The sequence below is a fragment of the Oncorhynchus kisutch genome, linkage group LG23, assembly GCF_002021735.2.
Source record: "Oncorhynchus kisutch isolate 150728-3 linkage group LG23, Okis_V2, whole genome shotgun sequence".
Lineage (NCBI taxonomy): Eukaryota > Metazoa > Chordata > Actinopteri > Salmoniformes > Salmonidae > Oncorhynchus > Oncorhynchus kisutch.
The window spans coordinates 32,899,479-32,927,352 of NC_034196.2; the positions used below are offsets into that span (position 1 = coordinate 32,899,479).

The 27,874-nt window shown below is 44.8% G+C and overlaps 1 protein-coding gene across 2 annotated transcripts; it reads right to left on the reverse strand.

Moving 5' to 3' along the window:
* Positions 1 to 3,713: 3,713 nt before the first annotated feature.
* LOC109868604 (KN motif and ankyrin repeat domain-containing protein 1) lies at positions 3,714 to 27,648 on the reverse strand. Of its 2 annotated transcripts, XM_020458285.2 has the most exons (14): positions 27,396 to 27,648; positions 27,188 to 27,263; positions 14,269 to 14,385; positions 12,376 to 13,211; positions 10,243 to 12,112; positions 9,922 to 10,083; positions 9,304 to 9,412; positions 7,532 to 7,702; positions 7,272 to 7,359; positions 5,590 to 5,809; positions 5,097 to 5,239; positions 4,724 to 4,924; positions 4,516 to 4,614; positions 3,714 to 4,379 (listed from the first exon to the last, which is right to left on the reverse strand). In XM_020458285.2, the coding sequence occupies exons 3-14, from the start codon at positions 14,303 to 14,305 to the stop codon at positions 4,317 to 4,319; spliced, it is 3,999 nt and encodes a 1,332-aa protein (XP_020313874.1). In that variant the 5' UTR covers positions 14,306 to 14,385; positions 27,188 to 27,263; positions 27,396 to 27,648; the 3' UTR covers positions 3,714 to 4,316. The 2 variants fall into 2 exon arrangements, with proteins under 2 accessions (XP_020313874.1, XP_020313873.1); XM_020458284.2 differs by lacking the exon at positions 27,188 to 27,263.
* Positions 27,649 to 27,874: the final 226 nt, after the last annotated feature.

Below are 27,874 nucleotides of genomic sequence, written 5' to 3' on the forward strand. Positions count from 1 at the left end.
TTGCAGCTCTTTCAGAACATCAGCTGAATGGATTTGGGAGAAGGAGAAATGGGGAAGGCTTGGGCGAGTTGCTGTTGGGGGTGCAGTGCTGTTGTCCGGGGTAGGAGTAGCCAGGTGGAAAGCATGGCCAGCCGTAGAAAAATGCTTATTGAAATTCTCAATTATGGTGGATTTATCAGTGGTGACAGTGTTTCCTATCTTCAGTGCAGTGGGCAGCTGGGAGGAGGTGTTCTTATTCTCCATGGACTTTACAGTGTCCCAGAACTTTTTTGAGTTAGTGTTGCAGGAAGCAAATTTCTGCTTGAAAAAGCTAGCCTTGGCTTTTCTAACTGCCTGTGTATAATGATTTCTAGCTTCCCTGAACAGCTGCATATCACGGGGGCTGTTCGATGCTAATGCAGAACGCCATAGGATGTTTTTGTGTTGGTTAAGGGCAGTCAGGTCTGGGGAGAAACAAGGGCTATATCTGTTCCTGGTTCTAAATTTCTTAAATGGGGCATGTTTATTTAAGATGGTTAGGAAGGCATTTTTTAAAAATATCCAGGCATCCTCTACTGACGGGATGAGATCAATATCCTTCCAGGATACCCCGGCCAGGTCGATTAGAAAGGCCTGCTCGCAGAAGTGTTTCAGGGAGCGTTTTACAGTGATGAGTGGAGGTCGTTTGACCGCTGACCCATTACGGATGCAGGCAATGAGGCAGTGATCGCTGAGATCTTGGTTGAAGACAGCAGAGGTGTATTTAGAGGGGAAGTTGGTTAGGATGATATCTATGAGGGTGCCCGTGTTTAAGGTTTTGGGGAGGTACCTGGTAGGTTCATTGATTATTTGTGTGAGATTGAGGGCATCAAGTTTAGATTGTAGGATGGCTGGGGTGTTAAGCATGTTCCAGTTTAGGTCGCCTAGCAGCACGAACTCTGAAGATAGATGGGGGGCAATCAGTTCACATATGGTGTCCAGAGCACAGCTGGGGGCAGAGGGTGGTCTATAGCAGGCGGCAACGGTGAGAGACTTGTTTTTAGAGAGGTGGATTTTTAAAAGTAGAAGTTCAAATTGTTTGGGTACAGACCTGGATAGTAGGACAGAACTCTGCAGGCTCTCTTTGCAGTAGATTGCAACACTGCCCCCTTTGGCAGTTCTATCTGGTCTGAAAATGTTGTAGTTTGGAATTAAAATGTCTGAGTTTTTGGTGGTCTTCCTAAGCCAGGATTCAGACACAGCTAGAACATCCGGGTTGGCAGAGTGTGCTAAAGCAGTGAATAGAACAAACTTAGGGAGGAGGCTTCTAATGTTAACATGCATGAAACCAAGGCTATTACGGTTACAGAAGTCGTCAAAAGAGAGCGCCTGGGGAATAGGAGTGGAGCTAGGCACTGCAGGGCCTGGATTCACCTCTACATCGCCAGAGGAACATAGGAGGAGTAGAATAAGGGTACGGCTAAAAGCTATGAGAATTGGTCGTCTAGAACGTCTGGAACATAGAGTAAAAGGAGGTTTCTGGGGGCGATAAAATAGCATCAAGGTATAATGTACAGACAAATGTATGGTAGGATGTGAATACAGTGGAGGTAAACCTAGGTATTGAGTGATGAAGAGAGAGATATTGTCTCTAGAAACATCGTTGAAACCAGGAGATGTCATTGCATGTGTGGGTGGTGGAACTAATAGGTTGGATAAGGTATAGTGAGCAGGACTAGAGGCTCTACAGTGAAATAAGCCAATAAACACTAACCAGAACAGAAATGGACAAGACATATTGACATTAAGGAGAGGCATGCTTAGTCGAGTGATCAAAAGGGTCCGGTGAGTGGAGAGGTTGGTTGGTGATTTAGACAGCTAGCCAGGGCATCGGTAGCAAGCTAGCATAGGATGGAGGTCTGTTGTTAGCCACCTCCTGCGCTCCGTCAGTAGATTAGTGGGGTTCCGTGTGGTAGAGGGGATCAATCCAAATCACACAACAACAACAAAAATAAAAACAATAGATATAGTTATAGAGGCCCAAGAAGAAAACATAATAATAATAATAATAAAAAATAAATAAAAAATAAAAAAAATTGTCCGATTGTCTATTCAGATAGCAGCCGGTAAGACAGCTAACGGTTAGCAGGCCGCAGATGGGCGTTCAGGTAACGTCGCGACGGAGGAGCCAGCCGAATAACTCCTTCGGGTAGATAACGTCGGCAGTCCAGTTGTGAAGGCCCGGTGGGGCTCCGCGAAGGCAGCAAAACGGGTCCGGATAGGCGACTGCAGCCCAGGTGCGATTGATGGAACTCAGGAGTGATTGACGGAGCTTGCTAGCTCCGGAACAATTGATGTTTGCTCCGGAATCGACGAAGGCCGATAGTCACACGGATAGCAGCTAGCTAGCTGTGAGATCCGGGCATGAATGTCCAGAGAGCAGTCGAAATCCAGGGACATGGAGAGAAAAATTGGTCCGGTATGCTCCACTCCGAGCCGCGCTGCGCCGTACAGAACTGGCGATAGACTTTCGAGCCAAAGGATAGCCGATGACCACAAACCGTGGTTAGCTGAACACCAACGACTTGCCAGTAAAGGAGCCAACTAGCTTCTGAACTAGCTTCTGGATTAGCTACTGGCTAGTTTCAGGCCAGCCTCCTGGAGTTTCTGGCTAGCTTCTTGGAGGATTACAGATCTGAGGTAAATAATACTTTTTTATAAATATACATTGGTGAGGCGGGTTGCAGGAGAGTGTTTTGAAGATGAGTTGATGGAAAATAAAAATAAAATGTATGTGAAAAAGTTGTAAATATATATATATATATATATACAGGACACGACAAGACGAGGACAAAAGACGTCTGAACTGCTATGCCACCTTGGAGATCGAAGGGGGGAATAGGATGCCATTTGGGACACAGCCTAGGATGGAGATGAATGAGGGGAAGTATCTGCTTCATCTCATTTAATCCCTCAGTTTTAATGAGGGGAAACTGCTAATCACCTTCACTCGCTTCCAAATACTCAGACACATTTCTCAGCATTTGGAGAACAGTAAGAACAGAACATAAGTTCTAATGGGGGCAGGCTGTCAACTCTGGAGGTGGGAGGGAGGGAGATGGGGTTTGCACTAAAGTTAGACTTGCATCCTCTTACCTCAAGTAAAATTTCTACAATCAGAGTTGCCCTCGCTCTCTGTTCGCTTCTGAAGGAAATTAAACGAACCAGACAATGACCATTTAGAGGTGAGGTCCCCAGATGAATGGTTTGTTGCAGACAATACTGCTGTAACTATTGGACAACTTCTGTGAGGCCCTACTGAGTGAGTCAGAGAAATACTGTGATGACATTCACAAATGAATCCTGTTGCTAGCACTACTTCCTCGCCCTCGGACCACGGTGAACAGAAGAGCAAACAGAAGATAATAAAATATGCAGCCTCTCTAGGACAAAAGGAAGCAGAATTTGAGAAGGCTTTTGTATTGCAAAAAGTAAACCTTTCCGGCATGTAGAATTCACCTGATACTCCCCGGCATGTGTTGGTTTTTAACAATGTAGAAATATTTTCCTGTTGCGTTATATCATGATAACCATTCACCACAGCACCACCAGGAGGAAACATTACAGAGTTCTGTTTCTCACACAGTGATGTTCTGAAGCTGTTCAACCAGAAAGTCCCAGCAGGTGGCACCAGGTACAAATATCAACTGTCTTTTCTGTTGTTTATTTAGAAAGGGTAAAAATCACATGGAAGATATTGAGCTACTTCAGTTTATTGTATTATTTAAAAGCATAAGGCACAGAGCATTATACTAACAATGAAACATTTAACACTAATATACTAATTGTAAATGCATAACTGTACTTCCAATGGGCTTAAATATATGATATATACAATGACAATAACATAAAAAATATATGCAAATATATTGATGTTTTAGGGCATAGAAAGAAATTATCTGCATGTATATGCAATGTATTCAATCTAGAGACTAAAATGTCAGAAATTAAACTCCTACACAGAAAGGCCAAGGGTCGTGGGGATATAATTACTGTAGGAGAGTGATTTGCCTAGCAACCTCTAAGTTTCAGGCTGTCAACCTGGACAAGAGAAGAGGCAGTCCATATAGGCTACATCATTCGTTCGTTTCATTAGGCTAACATTTACAATTGTGGTCTCAGATCGCTTGTTGAGTGCTTGGATACGAGGGCATCATCTTTAAAATGAACATAAACTTTGAAGCCTTCATAAACCCTATATAAGGGCCACATAGAACCTTCACAAATTATTCCATACACTAAGCATACGTCTATGTGTAGCAGCAAAGGGTGGAGGTTTGAGGGGCTTGCGGGTAGTTTCATTCAAAGACGGCTCTTCCAGCGGAACTGGGGGGTGTATTTCTACCGAGACGAGGGGTTCCCTATGGAAAGAGGGTGGATGCACACACACCATATGCACACGATTAGTTGGTATGGAACAGATGTACATCATTTTACAGAATAGGTATATAAAAACGAACGGAGGGACCCGATCTATAGATATTGTGTGTTACCAACCCCGGCCTGGCATTTGGAGAAGTTGACATGGGCATAGAGCAGCACTGCTATGTCTTTATGTCCAGCCTCAAGAGCTATGGACAGGGCCGTGCTCTCATCCTGCATACACACAGACAAACAGGGCACAAACAGTGAATCAGACAAACAAAGACACTAACACAGTGATAGTCTGCTACGGTGAGTGAAAAACACACACACAGTAACTCACGCTGTCACTCAGGGTGGCGTTACAGCCTGGCTTGGCCAGCAGCAGCCTGACTATCTCAGCGTGTCCGTGTTCGCTGGCACACATTAGAGCTGTAGAGCCCTCATCATCCTGAAGGTTGACCTCTGCCCCCTTGGCCAGCAGGGCCCGCACCATGTCCATCCTGCCGTGGCTCACTGCCAGCATCAGGGCTGTCTGACCAGCCTGGGGTCAAGGGTTAGAGGTCAGCAGTAAGAGGTCAGAGACAAAAAGATGGACTCAAAGAGATGGCCACTCGGGAGCTTGAAGTCGACACACTCAGCCAGTGACCAGACAAGCTCGGACTTAACTTGTCAAAGCTTAACACCCCCCCCCCCCCCCCCCCCCCTCCACATACCTGGCTGGCCTTGGCATTAACATCTCCTTTAATGAAGAGCTCCTCCACCACCTCCATGTCCTCTGGGGCCTCCACAGCAGCCAGGGCAGCCAGCATGATGGGGGTATATCCTGCCTTGTTCTGCTTGTTCACGTTACACACATCTTGAATGGAAGCCAAAGAGGAAATGTGACAAAACAATGGCACAGAATTAAAAATAACACTACGGGTAGCTCAGTTAAAACTCTTGTGACCAGATTGTGGGGATCCTCTGAAAGAAGTATAGAACAAGAAGGCCTGCACACTGTTAAAGCTCCCAATTCACTGCTTTGTCAGGTCAACCAAACAAACTGAGTGCTCACATCCCAGAATATACACATTTCACCTCACAGGACCACCACAAACTTTTATATACTCTGAAAGAACACATTTTAGATTAATGTACTCAACAGAACATCATATGAGTGAGAGGTTTAAATGGAAGCCAGGTTCAGGTCTGAGTCAGAATCAGTACCTGCCAGCAGCATCCTCTTTACGACGGTGAAGTTGGAGTGGGACACGCTGTAGTGGAGTGCTGTGTTACCGTTACCGTCTGCCAAGTTGGCTACGTGTCTCTGCACGGCTGGAGAAACTGACCGGAACGCCGTTAAATAGTCCCCCACCACAGCCGGAGCAGCTGACTTCTGACTGGACACACGGAACCACTCGTGCTGCAGCATGTTCAGGCAGGACCGCTGAGGGTGGGACACAGGATAATACATTCTAAGCAGGACGTCAACCAACACATGTATGGGCACACAAACATTTATGACATACAAACTCCTAGTAGAGACCTACATTGGGTGAATTTGTTCTAGCTCGCCTGGACAGGCAGAGATTTCACTTCAGAACCAATGGCATGGTCTAAATGTCCAAACCCTGCAAACCAGGGTGAGCTAAAACAAATGCAGCCAAACACACACTGTCAAGCCTTCATGTTTTTAATTCGGAAAAAGCACAAACAGGCGTTGTTGTCTGTCAGGACGAACACGCAGTACTGTAATTTAGCAACCCTCCATCATGCAGTGTGTGCAGAGAATTTTTAACAGTGAATTACCAAAGACATATTGTAATTATAGGGACATTACTGAATGAAAATAAACATAATCAGCCAATACTTCAGTTCCTTTGACCTCACCAAAACCTCTTCCTTAGGGGGAAGACTGACTGCCGATGGCAGTGACAGATCATCCACAACTTCCCTCTCACCACAAAAATAACTATTACAGGGGACTAGTGCCCAGGGCATTTTGAGTAGTCTTCAGAACATTAGGTCTGGTTAGGACTAGGAACAGTGGTGAAGGGTATCACATGGTTGGTCTAGCACAGGGCAGTTCAATGTCAGTCCTGGAGGGCCGAAACACTTCTGGATATCACATCCTGTTCTTGTAATATGGGAATAATTCAGACCTCAGTCTCTCCATCCCTGCTCTTCTTTCTCCCCTGGGATGTATTCATTATACCAACTCTGAAAAACGTTTCTTAAACGGAAGCAACCAGAACAAAATGGGGGAGGGACCTACAGTACCTGAATTTGTCAAGTAGACATTTTTAGTTGCAAAACGTTCCATTTTGAAACTGTTTGGACTAATCACTACATCCCTGCTCTTCTTTCTCCTTCTGTTTTCTATCACTCAACCAGTCACTATGACAAGATAAAAAGCAGATGATGTGGAACACATATGGTGGCGTCAGAGTTAGTTAGGTTTCAAGAGGCGTAAAGGACGTAAACCAAGACTGAGCTAGATGTTGTTGTCTGGGTGGAACACAGAGAGAGAGGGTGTCTATGTAACTCATACACAACCAGGCCTTGAAGTCCCTGCCCAGAAACACTACCAGACGGCAGAAAATTACAGGAGTCGGCACATTCCTCAGTTATACATGTCACAAATGAAATATTTTTTCCTCTAGTTTAGATTCCAAGACATCGAGTTGACCTCGTGCCAACATTTTATATGGTTTCATAAATTCTTGTATGATGAATCAAAGGGACACAGGCAATTAGAGAGCTCCTAAAGTCACAATTGTAGTCATTAACCAGTAATGTTCATGACCATTCCCATACATTCTTGTTAACAGACAAACAAAAACACATTCATACATACGCACTTCCATTCAGTCTACTTGTGCCACCGGCCTCTGTTTAGCAGTACTCACCAGTTCTCTGCTGGATAAAATCTGGTCGTCACTCAGATGGGTCTTCAGCGCATGGCAAGCAGACAACATCTTCTCACTCAACTGAAAACTGTAGGGATAGGACCTAGTTACTTGATAAACTAATTGCACAATAACTATATACCCTGAACAAGCTGGAGAATAATTCCCAGAGTGCGATGCAAACTTATTGATGGCTGATGCTCCCTGAGGGGAGATGGGATTAAGTGAAGTACATCCCCTAAAACCACTACCATATTCACCTCTCCTGTATCTCCGTCTGCCCATGGCCACTACATTCTCTGTTGGCCACCCCTTTGTTCCCGCCCGTTCGGCTCCGATCCTGGAGACCACAGACCTCCCTCCACCTCCCGTTCCCGTTCTTCTCTTCTTCTTCAGAGCTGGATGGTTCACTAGTTGACATGGACTCACACCTGCAGCCAATACCCTCAGTTATTTCAAACTTTCCTCTACTAGGCCATAGCTTACACAAACTAAATATGTTTAACCCATAATATGAAGACTTGAACCTGCAGCCAACACATAGAACTGAGATGATTTTAACCAGTGAAACATATCAAAGTCTGATCAGAATAAAACTCATAAGGGTTTTTCTTTATTTTCTACATTGTGGAATAATAGTGAAGACATCAACACTATGAAATAACACATTGAATCATGTAATTACCAGAAAGTGTTAAATCAAAATATATTCAAGATGTTTGATTCTTCAAATAAGCCACCCTTTACATTCTCTCAACCAGCTTCATGAGGTAGTCACCTGGAATGCATTTGAATTAACAGGTGTGCCTTGTTAAAAGTTCATTTGTGGAATTTCTTTCCTTCTTAATGTGTTTGAGCCAATCAGTTGTGTTGTGACAAGGTAGGGTTGGTATACAAAAGATAGGGCTATTTGGCAAAAGACCAAGTCTATATTATGGCAAGAACAGATCAAATAAGCAAAGATAAATGACAGTCCATCATTATTTCAAGACATGAAAGTCAGTCAATACGAAATATTTCAAGTTTCTTAAGGTGCAGTTGGTAAAACCATCAAGTGCTATAATGAAACTGGCTCTCATTAGGACCGCCACAGGAAAGGAAGACCTAGAGTTCTCTGCTGCAGAGGATGAGTTCATTAGAGTTAACTGCACCTCCAAAATTGCAGCCCAAAATAATGCTTCACAGAGTTTAAGTAACAAACACATCTCAACATCCACTGTTCAGAGGAGACTGCGTAAATCAAGCCTTCGTGGTTAAATTTCTGCAAAGAAACCACTACTAAAGCACACCAATAAGAAGAGACTTGCTTGGGCCAAGAAACACAAGCAATGGACATTAGACTGGTGGAAATCTGTCCTTTGGTCTGATAAGTCTAAATTTGAGATTTTTGGTTCCAACCGCCGTGTCTTTGTGAGACACAGAGTAGGTGAACGGATGACCTCTGCATGTGTGGTTTCCACCGTGAAGCATGACACTGTTGACACTGTTGTTGATTTACTTAGAATTCAAGGTACACTTAACCAGCATGACTACCACAGCATTCTGCAGCGATATGCCAGTCCATCTGGTTTGCGCTTAATGGGACTATGATTTATTTTTCAACAGGACTGTGTAAGGGCTATTTGACCAAGAAGGAGAGTGATGAAGTGCTGCATCAGATGACCTGGCCTCCACAATTACCTGACCTCAACCCAATTGAGATGGTTTGGGTTAGACCGCAGAGTGAAGGAAAAGCCAAGTGCTCAGCATATGTGGGAACTCATTCAAGACTGTTGGAAATTCCAGGTGAAGTTGGTTGAGATAATCCCAAGTGGGTGCAAAGCTGTCAAGGCAAAGGGTGGCTACTTTGAAGAATCTAAAATATATTCATTTTATTTAAAAAAAAATCTTTACATGATTCCATGTGTTATTTCATAGTTTGATGTCTTCACTATTATTCTACAATGTAGAATAGTCTAAATACATTTTTAAAATCCTTGAATAAGTAGGTGTGTCCAAACTTTTGACTGATACTGTTTTATCAGACCCTCACCCTGTGGTCACGCCCACAAACTTCAGGCTCTTCCTGGTTCCAGTGTAGCCTCGGTCACCATCTTGTTTCTTCATGATGGACCTCAGCATGTTGGCGGTCGTGGGCTGACCTGGAGGGTTAATGTTTCCCAATGAATACTAATTTGATTGTTGTGAACCACTTGTTGTGAAGTTCTGAGAATTTGTTTTACTTATTGAATGTCTACTTCACCTAGTACTTTCTACAGAGAGTACAAACTCTTTCACATATACAAACACTCATACATAGACATACTATTTCAGCTCTAGCCTGTCAGCCACAGACCGCTGTGTAGTGAGAGATGTGTGCTTTCCAAAACTCAGCATCCACCCAAATATTTCAATAGTAGGTCTTCCAGAGCCAATGCCAAACCAGAGAAAGAGCTATTTCCTCCTCCATGGTTCTACTGGTTCAAAGGAGGCCAGGCTTCTTCTAGGGAGCGGTCTGCCAGCAGAATGCTCCTTTAGTTTCTATTTTTCTCCCGCTCTCAACCCATCAACATTATGGAACTATTTAAAGGCACCACTGGGATACAACTGCATTCAGCCCCTTACATGCACACACAAACTGACACATACCAACAAAACAAAAAAAACACACCGTGCAATGCAGAGGACGTTTGGTGTTCTATGCGTAGTATCTTTTGCTTGACCTCTGACTCCTTAGTGACACGCTGGCTGACCCCTGAGCTTTCTGTGTTTCTCTTAGGTGAGGTGTTAGTGAACTGGCCGGGCCCTGCGATGGACTGGAACTGTACACAATCTGTACAAGGGAGACAGAGAGAAGGGAGAGAGGAAGAAATCACCCACTGGATTATTGTGTATAAAGAAAAATGTCCATGATACCAAACAATTATCCCTAGTAAATACCCACCGCAGATGCAAACTGTGAGTGTAAAGACTAGACAGACTATATCCATACCTGTGGATTGTGAGGGTATTGGCCTGTCCTCCGTGCCTCCCTGTATCATGGCAGAGTTGACGGGTGACATGATGAGGGTGGTGTTGTCTGACGCCGGCTGGATGAACACCTCTCCCAGTTCACTGTAGCTCTCAGTCAGCAGGCCCTGCTGCTCCCTCAGCAGACACTGCATCTTCTCTATGTAGTGGTCCAGACCAGGCTCTAACTGGGATTGGCCCTGGGCCTGGTGAGAATGGGATGTCTGTGTCAGTGATGGTGGTCCTGCAAGATCCCGTATGCGCCCCTCACCCACCCCGATCCCAATACTCCTGGTCTTGGTGGAGTCAGGGAGACACGAAGGACCACAGGCGATGTTCCGGGTTTTCAGTCCAACCAGGAAGTTGTCGTTCACGTTAGTCATCCCGACCCCAGCGTCTCTGGTCGTTGCCTTGGTGACGGCCGCATTGGTCGTTCCAATGCCAACGGAGCGGGTCTTAGCAACGGTCTGGATTAGCTCTAGGACCCTGCTGTTGCCAACAGCAATGTTCCGGGTGATGGTGTGCACAGTGTTGGTGTGTTTCTCCTGGGTGTTGAGCACGGTGTTGGTGCTGGAGGTGGTGTTGAACAAGCGGCAGGTGTTTGTGAAACGGGAGACCGAGCTGAGTGTTGGTGATGTGTTGGTGCGCTGGGAGACCGTCTGAGGTGACACCGTGACACCTGAATCCACCCCTCTGACTGGAGGGTCGGTTGCCATGCCGACCTCCTTTACAGCACTCAGCACGTCGTCGACCGTACAGTCCCCGCTCCCCACCGACACCAACTGACACTCCCCCATCCCCCTTCTTCTCGCTGCAGCCAAACTCTCCATGGTCAGATCTGTGTTGACACCTGCCTCACACACCCTCACCCCTGTGCCCACACCTTGGGTGACCATCACCACCTGTCTCCCAACACATTGGTCCTGGGTCTCCACTCTCTCTCTGACCACCCACCAAGTCATCGGTACCTCTGGTCCTGAGCTCACACTCTTCAGCTCCGGCCTACAGGACACTCCAACACTACAGCCCCACCACTCCACCTCCATCCTACCTCCAGCGGAGGCGTCCTGGACCTCTGTGTGGTTGCCCACCCCCAGGCTCCTGGTCTGGGCCTTGGGCCTGGCCTCCGGGGCCTGCGTGGCTGTGGAGGTGCTGTGGGTGGATAGCCTGGCGGTGGAGCCTTTATCAGCCTTGTTCCTGGCCCCGGCAGCCTGTAGTTCCAGCTTCAGCCTGCCCATCTCCGTCTGCAGGGTGGACTCCTTTACCTCTGCCTCCAACTGACACACCCTCTCCTTCAGGGCTTCTATGATTCTCTGCTGGGCATCTAGCTCCGACCCCTTATCCGCGGTGACAACGAGGTGGGCCTCAGTTACACCCGTTTCTATGCATCGTGTGTCTGTGGGCTTGGTCTTCATGGCGATGTCCCTGTGTTGTTTTGAGGACCTGACATCTAAGATGGCATCCAAGTCTTCATCAATGCCGATGGCTACTGATTTGTGAGCTCTGCAGTTGCTGCGTAATGTGTTCTGGTTGAGGCCATGCCGTGCTTGCAAGCGATCACCCTTGATGGTCCTCTCCAAAGCCTCCATCTCAGCAGTCAGCTGCTGGAACTCCTTCAGGCCAGAGGAGGTACTGTTGTGCTCTGCCTTGTTCTCCAGCCCATCTTCAGGTTTCCCTAGAAGTTCAGAGCCCTTCCCAACCCGGAACCGACCGGCGCTGCCCGTGCTGTGGGCTCTCTTCCGGAACACGTCACTCAGCTCTTCTTGGTCCTGGTTCTTCATCCGAGAGACCAGCTGTCTCTTCTCCTCCTGGAGGACAGAGATCTTCACCTGTAGAACAGGGATGCTCCTCACCTGCGTAAAGATACATTAAAATCAGCTAATTAAAACTGACTAGCTAGCTAACTAACAGTGTGCAAGCAAATCTACAAAATCTTTATACTGATATTTTTTAAACATAAAATTAATACTGGGATTGAAACACACAATATAATTTTATACTTTATTTTACCACATTAAGTCAGTTTCTAGAATGAAAGATTCCCTGACCAAGATGGCTAACATTTTACACCTGATGCCAATGTCCATTGTAGTGTTCTATTTAATTCAATGCTGACCTGTTCCTCCAGCTCCTTCAGCCTCTGGATGGCCATCACCATCTGGTCTCTGACATGCTGCAGGTGCAGGGGGCTGAGGCCCGTGACTGGGGTATCCCTGCCAGAGCTCTGGGGGCTGGGTCTCAGGGACCCTCCGCTGCCCAGGGAAGAGCCGTGGTGGAGGGATAGGGGCAGGGAAAGCTCACCTTCAGCATGAGGCTTGTTGACATTTCCGCTGTTGTTCTGGTTGTAGGAACCCCAGCCGGTGAAGGCGGACAGGGAGCCACTGGAGCCCACTCCCCCGAAGCTGGCTAGGCGCCGGCGGGGATGGGGCTCAGGGTGGGGCTGGGCTGGTGTGGTGCTGGAGGTTTTCTCCTGCTCCAAGCGCCTACGGGTCTCCACCAGGGTCTTCTCCACTAGAGGGTTGAACCTGGGGGTGTTCAGGGAGCGGACGGCCGGGGCAGGCTTCCCCTCTTGGGGTTTCAGAGGGACGGAGGACCCCTCCTGACTAGACGGGGTGGTGTTGCTGGTGGTAGAGGCACTGTGGGGTGGAGGAAGAGGGGGTCTCCCTCGGTTACCGGTCGACATGGCAGACTGACTCACCCGCGTGTTACCACTACTCGCCGAGGACAGGGATTCCGATGAGGTCCATGATTGGCTGGGTGTGGTGCCACTTTGTGCTTCTGCCCTGCTGTTGGTCGCCCTGAGGGGCTTCTTCCTCAGCCTATTAATGGTGGAGCCGTTCTGAATGTCGTCCACGTACTTGAGGAAGTCCAGGTCCAGCTGGTATCCGTAAGGCGTCTCCAGATAGTAGGGGGTGGTCTCCTCAGTAGCACTGACTGACCTTCCCCTGTTACCTGGTAGAAGAGAGTTAAAGAAAATTACTATTGTTCAATTGTACATGTCCTACCATCAGGACCAGAGGAGAAGAAAGCAGGAAGTTATGTTATGGCTCTTGAATTCATGAAGAAATATTAAACAAAACATTGGGTTGGTTGGTATGAGGAAATGAAAGACAGCAGGCAGGAATGTGGAAATTTCCCTGGTATCAAACATAGGGTAGAAATCATGATTCAGTTAAATGTAGAAGACAAAGTTGTCAAACTGTATCATGTAGAACTACTGTTAGTTTGCAATAAAGATTTTGAATGCAATAGGCCTAGACATACCAGTATTTGATTTGTCGTCCGATGACCTAGATCTAAAAGCATTCAATTTGAATCAATTTATTAATTAATTGTCTGAATCAAGATTCTTTAGAGATATTTCTTTACAATATAGATTAAGACATATTTGGCTAACTCTAACCAAGAACATTTGCACATATGTTTCTCAAATTTGTAAGGCAAATAAAGGAAGATACAAGTTCAAGTAACGACAAAGTATTTTTTCAAATTTAACAGTACTGAGTGGCATCAGCCTTACCTAAATGTTACACATAATTTTCAATCCAGTAGGCCTACATGGTATTGTTGTCCTTGGTTCTCTCCTCCCTGTATTAAGATTGTTGCCTCTCCTAACTTTTCTGACAATACCCTATCCTCTCCAGTCTCTCCAATGAGGCAAAATGAGATCGGCCAAGAGTAGACTATACCAACACAGAATGGAACGTCATTGGCTGACAGAACCCTCCAATCAGTAAGCCTCTCTACTTAGACTGGACCAACTGAACTCTATAATTACTGTGCAAGTAATTATATTGCCCAACCATTTTCTTGGCATTCATTCTATAAACTCGCTCCTTTTACAAATATTTTAGCTGCTCACTTACATAAGGATATTGACTAACTATGCATATCAGAATTCGGGTTATCAGTAGTTTACTGTCCTTCACAGCATTACGACTCCTTCACAACCTCGGTGAATGACTAGGACACCACTTAGGTAAGGACAGAAACAACAATTGTACAATACCTTGGCCATTTCTGTAAATGTGTGTGTCTTGAGCCATTGGTACAGTTGATCCTTATGGCAAAGAAATGGTTCTGAGTCCATCCATGTGTGAAGTCCAGCTCAAGGCCTAATGTGCATCTTAGACAGAAATATCAGACAGAAATATCTTATAACATCTTGGAAGAATATAAAGCATATCTTCTCCTTTTCTCACACACACACACACACACACAGTCAATAACAGATAAACAGTGCTGTATACTGTATGAGGGATAATTCTGCAGAGACAACAAAGCTCAACACCAATCCTTAGAATCAAACAGTTCTTACTGCACTAGTATGCTTTTGTCACCCGCATTATAATACTGTATCCCTTTTCCTGTAAAGAAGAAGCACCCAGTCTGATTAAGACAGACCATTGTCTTCTTTAGAGAGTAATGTCATTTCATTGAAGGAACATTTCTACTAGGAAGGGGTTCTCTTATAAAAAGGCTATTCCTCACAGCAAGTCTCTATGCAGTGCACTACTTTTGACCAGAGTAGTACACTACATATAAGGAATAGGGTGCTATTTGGGACACACGACAAGAGTTCTGTCCTATGAACCTGCTCTTTCTCACACCTTTCTAATCCAGCCAATTCCTACTGTCAACTTCTGACACTGTCCAGGTACATATGTAGTGCTGCAGACAACAGTAGTGTCAACTCAATACATAATGGTGTTCAACTTCTATTTCTATGGGTGGACTCTGAACACACACTGGCTTAGGACTGTGAGGAATGCATGCAGCCTAGCACTTAATCAGCACATGCCAATCTGAAGCAGGTAAGGAGGGACATGTTTGGCATTGGGACTTGTGAACTACACTTCACAACTTTAAAATTAAAAGTATGTCAAATTCTGTCAGGCTGCTCGAAGTCCTTATGATCCCATTCAAATCACTGCATCGTTTATGTATGGGGTGAAGCTGGCAGGGAGGGTTGATTTTGGTTGGAAACGCTCCGCTCTGCCCCATAAAAAGCTCTCTATTTGAGGACTCTGGTTAGGACTGTTAGGTGGTGGTGAGAAGCCACCATTGGCTCCAGCTCAGAGCCAAGGCAGAACAGATGCAGCAGCAGCCTGCCTCGACCCAAGCTAACCCTGCACTGCCATCTGTAGGGCTTGGAGAAGAACATGTTTGGTAAGAGCTGAGCAGAATTGGCAACATTTGATTTGGCCAATCATGAAAATTAGAAAAAAATACATTCAAGCCCAAATCAGACTATTTTGTCACACAGAATAGACAGATATGGAAATGAGTCCATGATGCAGGGCCAAACTGAGAACATCCAGGACAGGGGCAGTCAGAGACTTGCTATGCTGAGCCAAGCCAACCCTTATTGACCCAGTCCAAGACACCTGCATCAGGGCCAGGTGGCCTGAAGAACACACTCATCAACAGCTTATATTATATTTAGAGGTTCACAGGTCCTGCCATTGTTGGGTGAAGAGGCAGAATTTGGATATATGGCTGTTTGTACTGGGTCTATTTCTTAAAAGACATCCTCTTGGATGAAGTCAGTGAATGCAATTTGTTTCAGATTTTCCTCGGCAGACAACTGGGAGTTTGGGACATTTAACACTAAGTAGCCACAGAAAAACTCACAAGCATGCCAGAGGTCAATTATGGATGTCTGCTTGTGTGAGATGGAAGCTGGCTGTGTAACTTCAGGAGAGAAGAAAGAACAAACTTGGTGTTCTATACTTCATTATAAACTGAGTAGTTTGGGTCCTGGATGCTGATTGGCTATTACAGCATTTCAGCCGTGTGTCAAATCAAAATCTAATTTGTCACGTGCCGAATACAACAGGTTCAGACCTCACCATGAAATGGTTACTTACAAGCCCTTATCCAACAATTCAGTTCAAAAAATAGAGTTAAGAAAATATTTACAAAACAAACTAAAGTTAAAAAAAAAATAATAATAAGGCTAAATATAGGGGATACCGGTACTGAGTCAATGTGCTGGGGTAAAGGTTAGTGGAGGTCATTTGTACATGTAGGTAGGGGTAAAATGACTATGCATAGATAATAAAACAGCGAGTAGCGGATTAAAGGTTCCGATACCGCTTGCCGTGTGGTAGCAGAGAGAACAGTCTATGACTTGGGTGACTGGAATCTTTGACAATGTTTTGGGCATTCCTCTGACATCGCTTAGTATATTAGGTACTGGATGAAAGGAAGCTTGGCCCCAGTGGTGTACTGGGCCGTACGCACTAGCCTCTGTAGCGCCTTACGTTCGGATGCTGAGCAGTTGCCATACCAGGTGGTGTTGCAACCGGTCAGGATGCTCTCGATGGTGAAGCTATATAACGTTGAGGATCTGGGGAACAATTTCAAATGCATTCCAGGTGACTACCTCATGATTGAGAGAATACCAAGAGTGTGCAAAGCTGTCATCAACCCAAAAGGTGGCTACTTAGTGTTAAACATATACTTTGGTTTGTTTAACCCTTTTTCGGTTACTACATGATTCCATGTGTTATTTCAGGTAGAATGGCGCCGGAGGGGATGGCTTACGTTTTACGTGCTCCAACTGTGCTATTTTGTTATTTTATTTCACATTGTTTGTAACTTATTTTATACAGAATGTTGCTGTTACCGTATCTGCTGACCGAAAATAACTTCTGGACATCAGAACAGCGATTACTCACCTCGAACTGGAAGAAGATTTGTACTTTAACGAGTCCAACGCGAAGGATATACTGCTTTCTTGGGAACGGGCCCAAATCCCTATCATTTGCATTGTTGGGTTCTGAGAATATCAAATATACTTATTCATGTCACTGAAGGAGAGCGGGTAATGTATAACGTTTACATTATGTCAGGATATGTTATTGTTAGCCATCAGGGATCCTATGGGAGGGATCTTCTGGGTGGAGAAGAGACACAGTCTGGTACCAGGCACCATGACAGCCGTGAGTTGGGGAGGAGTGAGAACTTTGGGGTAGAGGTCAGGTCAGATGAAGTGAGGAAGAACAGATATCACTAAGGTTCTGTCTAGCAACAGAAATGCATTGGGTGTTCAGATGTGTAGGAGGAGACTCAGCCTAGGAGGAACAGTTAAATATCCATGCTTGTGTGAAAATGTCTGTCTAAAGCAGCTGTATTGATCCTCTTGGAAGACTAAACTTGGTTAAGCTTTCATAGTGTCCGTTGAGTTTTTTTAACTCTGAGAATTAGAACATAACAGCGTGAAGAAAATATGGAGAAAATGGGGCAGAGATCTGGCTGCCTTCTGAGAATTCGTAGGCGAGTGAGTAAACCCCCACTGCCATCCATTCTATTGGCCAATGTGCAATCATTGGAAAATAAAATGAATGACCTACGATCAAGATTATACTACCAATGGGACATTAAAAACTGTAATATCTTATGTTTCACCGAGTCGTAGCAGAAAAACGACATGGATAATATAGAGCTGGTGGGATTTTCCATGCACCGGCAGGACAGAAGAGCTACGTCTGGTAAGACGAGGGGCGGGGGTGTGTATCTATTTGTCAATAACAGCTGGTGCACATTGTTTAATATTAATGATGTCTTGAAGTATTGCTTCCCTGTGGTAGAGTACCTTATGATAAGCTGTAGACCACACTACCAAGAGAGTTCTCAGCGATATTATTTGCAGCTGTCTATTTACCACCACAAACCGATGCTGGCACTAAGACCACACTCAACCAGCTGTATAAGGCCATAAGCAAACAAAAAAAATGCTCATCCAGAAGCAGAGCTTCTGGGACATTAAATCAATGTTTCCTTAATTTCTACCTGCATGTCACATGTGCAACCAGAGGGGGAAAAAAACACTCTAGACCACCTTTACGCCACACACAGAGATGCATACAAAGCTCCCTGCCGCTGTCCATTTGGCAAATCTGACCATAATTCTATCCTCCTGATTCCTGCTTACAAGAAAAAACTAAAGCAGGAAGTACCAGTGACTCGCTCAATACGGAAGTGGTCAGAAGATGTGGATGCTACTCTACAGGAATGTTTTTATAGCACAGACTGGAATATAATTCCTGGATTCATCAAATCGCATTGAGGAATATACCACCTCAATCATCGGCTTCATCAATAAGTGCATCAACAACGTCATCCCCACAGTGACCGTACATACATATCCCAAGCAAAAGCCATGGATTATAGGCAACATCCACATTGAGCTAAAGGCTAGAGCATTCAAGGAGTGAGACATGAATCCGGACGTTATTAGAAATCCTGCTATGCCCTCAGACAAACCATCAAACAAGCAGGACTTGAAAACTATTACGGACTACAAAGGGAAACCCAGCGGCGAGCTGCCCAGTGCCGCGAGCCTACCAGACGAGCAAAATGCCTTTTATGCTCGCTTTGAGGCAAGAAACACTGAAGCATGCATGAGAGCACCAGCTGTTCTGGACGACTGTGTGATCACACTTTCGTAGCCGATGTGAGCAAGTTCTTTAAATAGGTCAACATTCACAATGCTGCAGGACCAGGACGTGTACTCAAAGCATGCATGGACCAACTGGCCAGTGTCTTCACTGACATTTTCAACCTCTCCCTGACCGAGTCTACAATACCTACATATTTCAAGCAGACCACCAAAGTCCCTGTAGCCAAGAAAGCGAAGGTAACCTGCCTATATGATTACCTCCCCGTAGCACTCACGTCAGTAGCCAGGGCCATTAACTGGAAGGTTGCTGGATCAAATCCCCGAGCTGACAAGGTAAAAATCTGTCGTTCTGTCCCTGTTCCCCGGGCGCCGAAGGTAGCCCCCCGCACCGCTATGTTTCAGAGGGGTTGGGTTAAATGCAGAAGACACATTTAAGTTGGACAACTGACTAGGTATCTCCCTTTCCCATAAAGTGCTTTGAAAGGCTGGTCATGACTCACATCAAGAGCATCCTCCCATATACGCCTAGACCCACTCCAATTCGCATACCACCCCAACAGATGACGCAATATCAAATTGCACACCATACTGCCCTTTCCCATCGGGGAAAGAGGAACACCTATGTGAGAATGCTGTTCATTGACTACAGCTCAGCATTCAACACCATAGTCCCCACAAAGCTCATCACTAAGCGAAGGACCCTGGGACTGAACACATCCCTCCGCAACTGGATCCTGGACTTCCTGACGGCCCGCCCGCAGGTGGTAATGGTAGGCAACAACAACTGCCACGCTGGTCCTCAACACTGGGGCCCCTCAGGGGTGTGTGCTTAGTCCCCTGGTTTACTCCCTCTTCAACTCCAACACCATCATTAAGTTTGCTGACGACAACAGTGGTAGGCCTGATCATCAATAACGATGAGACGGCCTATAGAGAGGAGGTCAGAGACCTGGCAGTGTGGTACCAGGAAAACAACCTCTCCATCAATGTGAGCAAGACAAAAGAGCTGATCGTGGACTACAGCAAAATGCGGGCCGAACATCAACGGTGCTGCAGCAGGTCGAGAGTTCCAGTTCCTTGGTGTCCACATCACCAATGAACTATCATCATCCAAACACACCAAGACAGTCATGAAGAGGGCAACACAACACCTTTTCACCCTCAGGAGACAAAAGATTTGGCATGGGTCCCCAGATCCTCAAAAGGTTCTACAGCTGCACCATCGAGAGCATCCTGACCGGTTGCATCACCGCCTGGTATGGTAACTGCTCGGCATCTGACCGTAAGACCCTACAGAGGGTAGTGCGTACGGCCCAGTACATCACAGGGGCCATGCTTCCTGCCATCCAGGACCTATATACACAGTAGGCGGTGTTAGAGGAAGGCTCAAAAAAAAATTGTCAAAGACTCCAGTCACCCATGTCATAGACTGTTCTATCCGCTACCGCACGACAAGTGGTATCGGAGCGCTAAGTCTAGGACCTAAAGGCTCCTTAACTGCTTCTACCCCCAACCAATAAGACTGCTGAACATTTAATCAAATGGCCACCGGAAAATGTACATCAACGACCCCCCCCCCCCCCATTTAAAAAAATTAATACATTTACACTTCTGCTACACTCCGTTTATTATCTATTTACTTCACCCATACCTGCATGTACAAATTACCTCAACTAACCTGTATATAGTCTCGTTATTGAGTTAGTTTATTTGGTAAATATTTTAACTTTCTCTTGAACTGCAGTGTTAAGGGCTTGTAAGTAAGCATTTCACAGTAATGTCTACACATGTATTCGGCGCATGTGACAAAGTTAGATTTTTTCATAGTTATCATGTCTTCACTATTATTCTAGAATGTAGAAAATAGTAAAAAATTAAGAAAAACCCTTGAATGTGTAGGTGTGTCCAAACTTCTGACTGGTACTGTATGTGTGTCTGCGTGCGGTAAGGTCCCGAGAGTCAGCGGAGGTGGTCAGTCCAGTTCGTCTTCAGCAGTCTAATGACTTGTAGATAGAAACGGTCTCTGAACCGGTTGGTATCAGACCTCATGTTCCGATAGCGTCTGCCTGATGTTAAAGGAATGAACAGCTCGTGGCTGGTGTGTGTGGGTTCCTTGATGTTGCCGTGGGCCTTCCTCAGGCACCATTTCCAGTAGATGTCCTGGAGGGGTGAGAGCACTGTCCCAGTGATGTACTGGGCCATCTTCACCACCCGCTGGGGGGGCATGAGGTCGTGGAAGGAGCAATTCTCGCACCAGGCCATGATGCAACCAGTTAGGATGCTCATGATAGTGCAGCAGTATTATTTGGAGAGAATTTATTCAGTTGCCTTAGGAAGAAGACGCTGTTGCGCCCTCTTGACAATAGTGGTGGTGTTGTTGGTCCATGTCAAGTCCTCAGTGATGTGGACGCAGATTAACTCAAAACTGCTGACTCTCTCTACTGCAGTCCTGTTGATGTTCGCTCCTCCGCAACTCTTGTTTTTCTGACGTTGAGGGCAAAGTTGTTGTCCTGGCATCTCAATGCCAGTTGACTTACCTCCTCCCTATAGGCTGACTCGTTGTTGTTGGTTATCAGGCCTACAACCTTGGTGTCATCAGCTAACTTGATGATCGAGTTGGTTTTGTGCAAAGCCACGCAGTCGTGTGTGAACAGGAAGCACAGCAGAGGGCAGAGGACACACCCCTGAGGGGTGTTAAGGGTCAGTGTGGATGAGGTGTTGTTGCTAATCCTCACAGCCTGTGGTCTGCCCGTCAGAAAGTCCAGGATCCAGTTGTTGCAGAGGGTGGTGTCCAGACCCAGGCTCTGAGCTTGGTGGGAACAATACTGTTGAATGCTGAACTGTGGGTCAATGAACAGCATTGTCACATAGATGTTTCTCTTCTCCATATGCGTTACGGCTATGTGAATAGCAGTGGGAATTTTCCATTGATCTGTTGGAGCGGTAGTCAAATTGGAGTTGTCCAGTGTGCCTGCCATGCAAGCCTTGATATGGGCCATGACCAGCCTCTCGAGGCACTTCATGCGCATGTCACCTTGTTTTTCTTGGGCACTGTGACGATGGTCTCCTTGAAGCAGGTGAGAACTACAGCCTGGGACAGGTTGAAGATCTCAAAGAAGATGTCTGCAAGCTGGTCAGAACACTGTGGACACGACCAGGGATAACATCTGGACCAGCGGCTTTGTGAGTATTCACTTTTGGAGAGTTTCTCACATCAGCCTTGGAGAGCGAAAGAATCTGGTCGTGCGGAGCAGCAAGAGTCTTCCTGGATGGCTCGTTATTGTCTGCCTCAAAGCATGCATAGAATGTGCTTGGAGGGAGACTTGGGAGGGCACCACACAGCTGGAACATGAATTCAAGTTTGAGTCTTGACAATATATCACTGGTATGATGTATAGATACTTGTTTATTGTTCTATTAATGTTGGCAACCAGTTTATAATAGCCAATATACCACTGCTAAGGGGTGTTCTTTGGTACGAGGTGAAACGAAGTTGAAAAGAAGTTGTAGGGAATGGGATGAAAAGAAGGACGAACAAACTGAAGGAGAGAGGGACAAATGACAGAGGATAGAGGGGGAGGAAATGGAAGAGAACAAGGATAAGGCTTCATGCTGATATTGTCCTGAGAAAAGACCTCCAGCACCTATTTTATCTTTATCTTTCTCTCCCTCAGCGAGGATGTTCCCATTCAGCACACTGGTTGACACGGAAGCCCTGTTGCCAAGGTGATCCTTCCCTGGCCCAGTCTGCTGTGAGGGCAGAAACCTGAGAGGGCCTTTCTCTGAGAGGGCCTTTATAACAGACACTGAGCTGAGGAGGCTGAACAACCAACACCACACACACACCAAGCCTTTAGAACTCTACACAGCACTCTAGGACAGTGGATCCTGAATGTTTCTGAGCTGTGACCCATCTCCAAGTCATTTTCATTTCCTTGTGACTGAAACCATGTTGAAACTTCCTCACTACAGTCTAATATTTCACTATGATCCAAAATGAACAAGCTCCTGACACAGATGGGAGACACTAAGGGAGACCTGATTGTCAGAAAGCGTGTAACTATAAACCATGCATATGGTGACTGGATGTCCCAGCCCTGGAAGTAATCCCACTTAAACCTTGCTGAATGCAAAGAGGAATGTTTTCATATTGTTAAAAAGACTAAATATCCAATAAAAGTCCTACAAAATACTTCTACCCTATGGTTTCTCAGAAATCTCTAACCAGACCAGTGCATGAATGCTTTGATGTGTGAGATTATCTCTACTTGGTACAAATTACAACCAGGAACAATTTTGCCAGATCTATGGATTACCTGGATTTGGGGTACTGGTACAGAATAGTCCTATTTCTTAACTTCTCCATCCATCCATCGATCAAGCCTTTTTAGACCATAATAGCCCATCACATCCATCATTTTCAGCCGCTCAGTCCAAACACTAAATGAATATGCATGTTTTACAGTGATGTAGATTGAGGCATGATTCATTGGTCCAATAAAAAACAAAAATAGGAGAATAGCATAATTTGGGAAGAACACATTTGTAAAGTTTCAGGCCAAAGTAAAAACAAAAAATGATTGGTTTGATATTCAGAGATTACTTCGACAGAAGGTCCTAGGATGATATAAACATAGCAAAAAAAGAAACGTCCCTTTTTCAGGACACTGTCTTTCAAAGATAATTCATAAAAATCCAAATAACTTCACAGACCTTCACTGTAAAGGGTTTAAACATGGTTTCCCATGCTTGTTCGATGAACCATAAACAATTAATGAACATGCACCTGTGGAATGGTCTCGAAGACACTAACAGCTTTCAACGGTAGGCAATTAAGGTCATAGTTATGAAAACTTAGGACACTAGAGGCCTTTCTACTGACTCTGAAAAACACCAAAAGAAAGATGCCCAGGGTCCATGCTCATCTGCATGAATATGTCTTAGGCATGCTGCAAGGAAGCATGAGGACTGCTAATGTGGCTAGGGCAATGAATTGCAATGTCTGTACTGTGAGAAGCCTAAGACAGCGCTACAGGGAGACAGGACGGACAGCTGATCGTCCTCGCTGTGGAAGACCACGTGGAACAACACCTGCACAGGATCGGTACATCCAAACATCACACCTGCGGGACAGGTACAGGATGGCACCAACAACTGCCCGAGTTACACCAGGAACGCACAATCCCTCCATCAGTGCTCAGACTGTCCACAATAGGCTGAGAGAAGCTGGACTGAGGGCTTGTAGGCCTGTTGTAAGGCAGGTCCTCACCAGACATCACCGGCAACAACGCCGCCTATGGGCACAAACCCACCGTCGCTGTACAAGACAGGTCTGGCAAAAAGTGCTCTTCACTGACGAGTCGCGGTTTTGTCTCACAGGGGTGATGGTCGGATTCGCGTTTATCGTCGAAGGAATGTGGTACCCTTCGTGCAGGCTCATCCTGACATGACACTCCAGCATAACAATGTCACCAGCCATACTGCTCGTTCTGTGCGATATTTCCTACAAGACAGGAATGTCAGTGTTCTGCCATGGCCAGAAAAGAGCCCGGATCTCAATCTCATTGAGCACGTGTGGGATCTGTTAGATCGGAGGGTGAGGGCTAGGGCCATTCCCCTCAGAAATGTCTGGGAACTGCAGGTGCCTTGGTGGAAGAGTAGGGGTAACATCTCACAGCAAGAACTGGCAAAGCTGATGCAGTCCATGAGGAGATGATGCACTGCAGTACTTAATGCAGCTGGTGGCCACACCAGATACCGACCCCCCGCCCTTTGGGGGGTTATTTTTGACGCCCCGCCCTTTGTTCAGGGACACATCTTCAATTTCAATCACATGTCTGTGGAACTTGTTCAATTTATTTCTCAGTTGTTGAATCTAGTTATGTTCATAAAAATATTTACACATGTTAAGTTTGCTGAAAATAAACGCAGTTGACATTGAGAGGATGTCTTTTTTTGCTGAGTTTACCTAGAATCAGATAACGATAGAGAGCAAAGTACAGACGTTTCCCTCCCTTCCCCATGTTTTCAAAAAGGGACTTTAGTTGGTTTCAATGGGTGAAATTGTGCACTCCAGGCTAAGGGACCGTCTTAAAAGTGCATCAGCTAAACATTTTTACTTCTAACTATTCAAATTATCTAGAGATCTTAAACTAATTATGTCTTCTCCCACAACAATTACATGTTAAAATGTGATCGTTTCATTTTAAAGGATTTTATGTAAAAATATAGCTTAAAAAAACACAGGCCTATGATATTTATGACTCACCACTTGGATTTGGTCTTATGTAGCAAATGTTTTTATTATTTTTTTACATGAGATAAAAGTAGAGACTCACAGCTACAAAATGGTATATCATACACTGCATGTGAGGAACAATGGGAAAGTAATTCTGCTTTGAAAGTTGATCAACTGGTAAATTCACTTTTGAGAAAATCATCTTTGAAAGTTTTGCTATCGAGTGAGGACACCCTCTTAAGCTTTAGCCCTACCCATCTTGTTTTGCTCTCAAAGCGCACACTTGACGCTCTGGCTGATGATTTGGTTCCCCCTTGATAACATGAAAACAGCCTAACCAGCTCTGCTATCAACAATTTAATTTGGCTTTTTTTGCAGACGTTTACTGACACTGGCCATATTCAACGGGTGTTGTACACACATCACTTTAGCTAACAAGCCAGCCAGCTAACTTTAGCTAGTTAAACAACAATGAACAGTGCCAACAAGGCCACAGTGCTGGCAGCTAACCAACCATGTTTAATGTTAGCTAGCTAACATTAGGCTCTAACTAGAACAGCAAACGGCTCTGGGAAACAAATAATAATGTCAGCTAGGGAGCCAACAAGCTGTGGCCTTGTTGGCACTGTTCATTGTTGTTTAACTAGCTAAAGTTAGCTGGCTGGCTTGTTAGCTAAAGCTAGGGAGCCAGCCAGCTAACAGTACACTTCAGCTTGAAATGAAACAACTTTCTATATATATATATACACACACACACACACACATCATCATGCATGGACACGTCTCCCTGTCAGGAATGCCATGCCACAGTTTCCCTTAGTTTGAATATGTAATCCGGAGACAGGTGTATTCTCCATCTCTTTAGCTATCATACATACTCATCTCAGCCAATCATGGCTAGTGGGAAGGTTGCTAACTTTTTCTGTGACTTAACCAACAAGGCTCACAATTGAACAATTTTATTCATATTTACAGAAGTTGGTTATTAAGGCACATGAACGTTCACATGTCCGAGAAAGCATTTCTGACAAAAAACGCATTTGATAAATATATATTTTTTACATTCAAAATGGCTCTCCTGTGAAGTCGTGACTTGCGACATATGCCTAGTTTCCTGAATTGGGTCACATTTCTAACTCATACACAACCTACTGTAGCCTACTTGCATGACCTAGATAGCTCAAATCACTTGTAGCAAAGTGACTGATGTCCATAATCCATGATACCCCCATTAGAATTCACATTTTAAAGTAATATATAATGTAAGTAATTATAATGGCTTCCGATCCACAGACAAATGTGTGTTCCCTGACCTTTATTATGAAAGCATTTTTTTCTTAGATTTTCTAGAAACATTTCCCCTATTCATAGGTTGCACCTCCATCACTTGGTCGCGTCATGCCATTGTTATGAACGTTCTCAAGCCGCCCTCTATCGGCAGCACCGTTGTGGTGCCCTAAAGTAGTGATAAGCCCAGTTGTATCCAAACTGAAAACAAGTATTCTTCCCTGTTTAGTCTAAATATGAAGGAGGTCAGTGGAGGTGACCTAGCATCAAGTTGTACATGTCATTTGGACTGGAAGCTATTGAACATTTGATCTGTATGTCATTTTATTAACCACAGCTGTAATAGGATAAATATTTGTAGAAAATCAAAAGGTGGGGAATTATGAAAAAAATAAAAGGTGTACCTTTAATTTGAGATGTCAAGGAACACACTGCACCAGACCTACCCATCATAAAAAAATATGCCTATAAAAAATCAGGTAACTGGTGAACTGGAATTCTAATGAATGTTCTGTAGCATGGATGAGCGATGTCAGTGACTTCATATTATGTGGTTTTATCCATCTCACATGGATAGGCAGCTTTTGAAAAGTATCCTTGTAAATGGGTCAAATATAGCACAGTAGTTAGAGGTTACTAATACAAATGTTAGTCCATTCAGTGACTGGAAGCAGTGTGTGTAATATTCATGTAGGGCTACCCCAGGGTGAGAATGCAAATCTTTTTCTTTTTTTTTTCTTTCGTGCAAACGCCGGTATTGCACCTTTACGACGGTCCCTAAAACACCTGAGCGCTAGAACACAGTATATTGCCTCCTTCGGCTCTGTTATTAAGGTAATAGTCCTACTATAGGTAAATACAAAGGGTGTACTTTGTCCTCTAGAGTCATCTTATACTAGATATATCACTCATCATCCTAGGACCTCCCGCCGGAGAGCTATTGACGACCGAACTCAGAATATCGAAAGTAAAAACAAATGTACAGCAGTACGTTACCATGAGTGTAGTGGTCGGTTGGGTGCAATAAAACGTTCACAGCATGTTGGCATAGGTCTATATCGAAATCCTTTTCCTACAATAGGTTTATATGGCAGACAAATGTTTATATATACAGACAAGAGGTAAAAGTTACTATGAATATTTAACAACAAAAGTCACAATAATGCATGAACGTTTAAATAATTAGCTAATTAATTCGACTCACCTGGTTCAGAGAGTTGTGCAAACGTTTAGCATGCCATTGTTGAATAAGTGTTTAAAGTAAAAAATCAAATTTAAAAAATCGTGCATACAACTCGTTTTACAACTTCTCGTGAACACTCACGCTACATAATTTACTTTTCATCCAATTTCACTTCCTTTGGCCTTCAGTTTGGTGCGCCACTCATTTATTCTGTGCGATCCAATGTTTCACTATCCACCGGCCCTTTCACTGCCCATGCGCAGAAAGTTGTCAACAAAGCACAACCGAGAGCTGAGCGACGCTCGTGCTTCTGTTGATGGTGAGAATGGGTTGATTCCATATGGATGAAATATTGATGAAGCTTTTTCAAACGCTGACTCAAAACCGCTGGTGACTGGTTCTGAAATGCAAAGTAGCCTACATCCTTTTGGTGTCTATTTACAGATGCGTGACACAATGTGGAACTGTGAGTGAGTTAGGACAACATAGTCTATCATTGT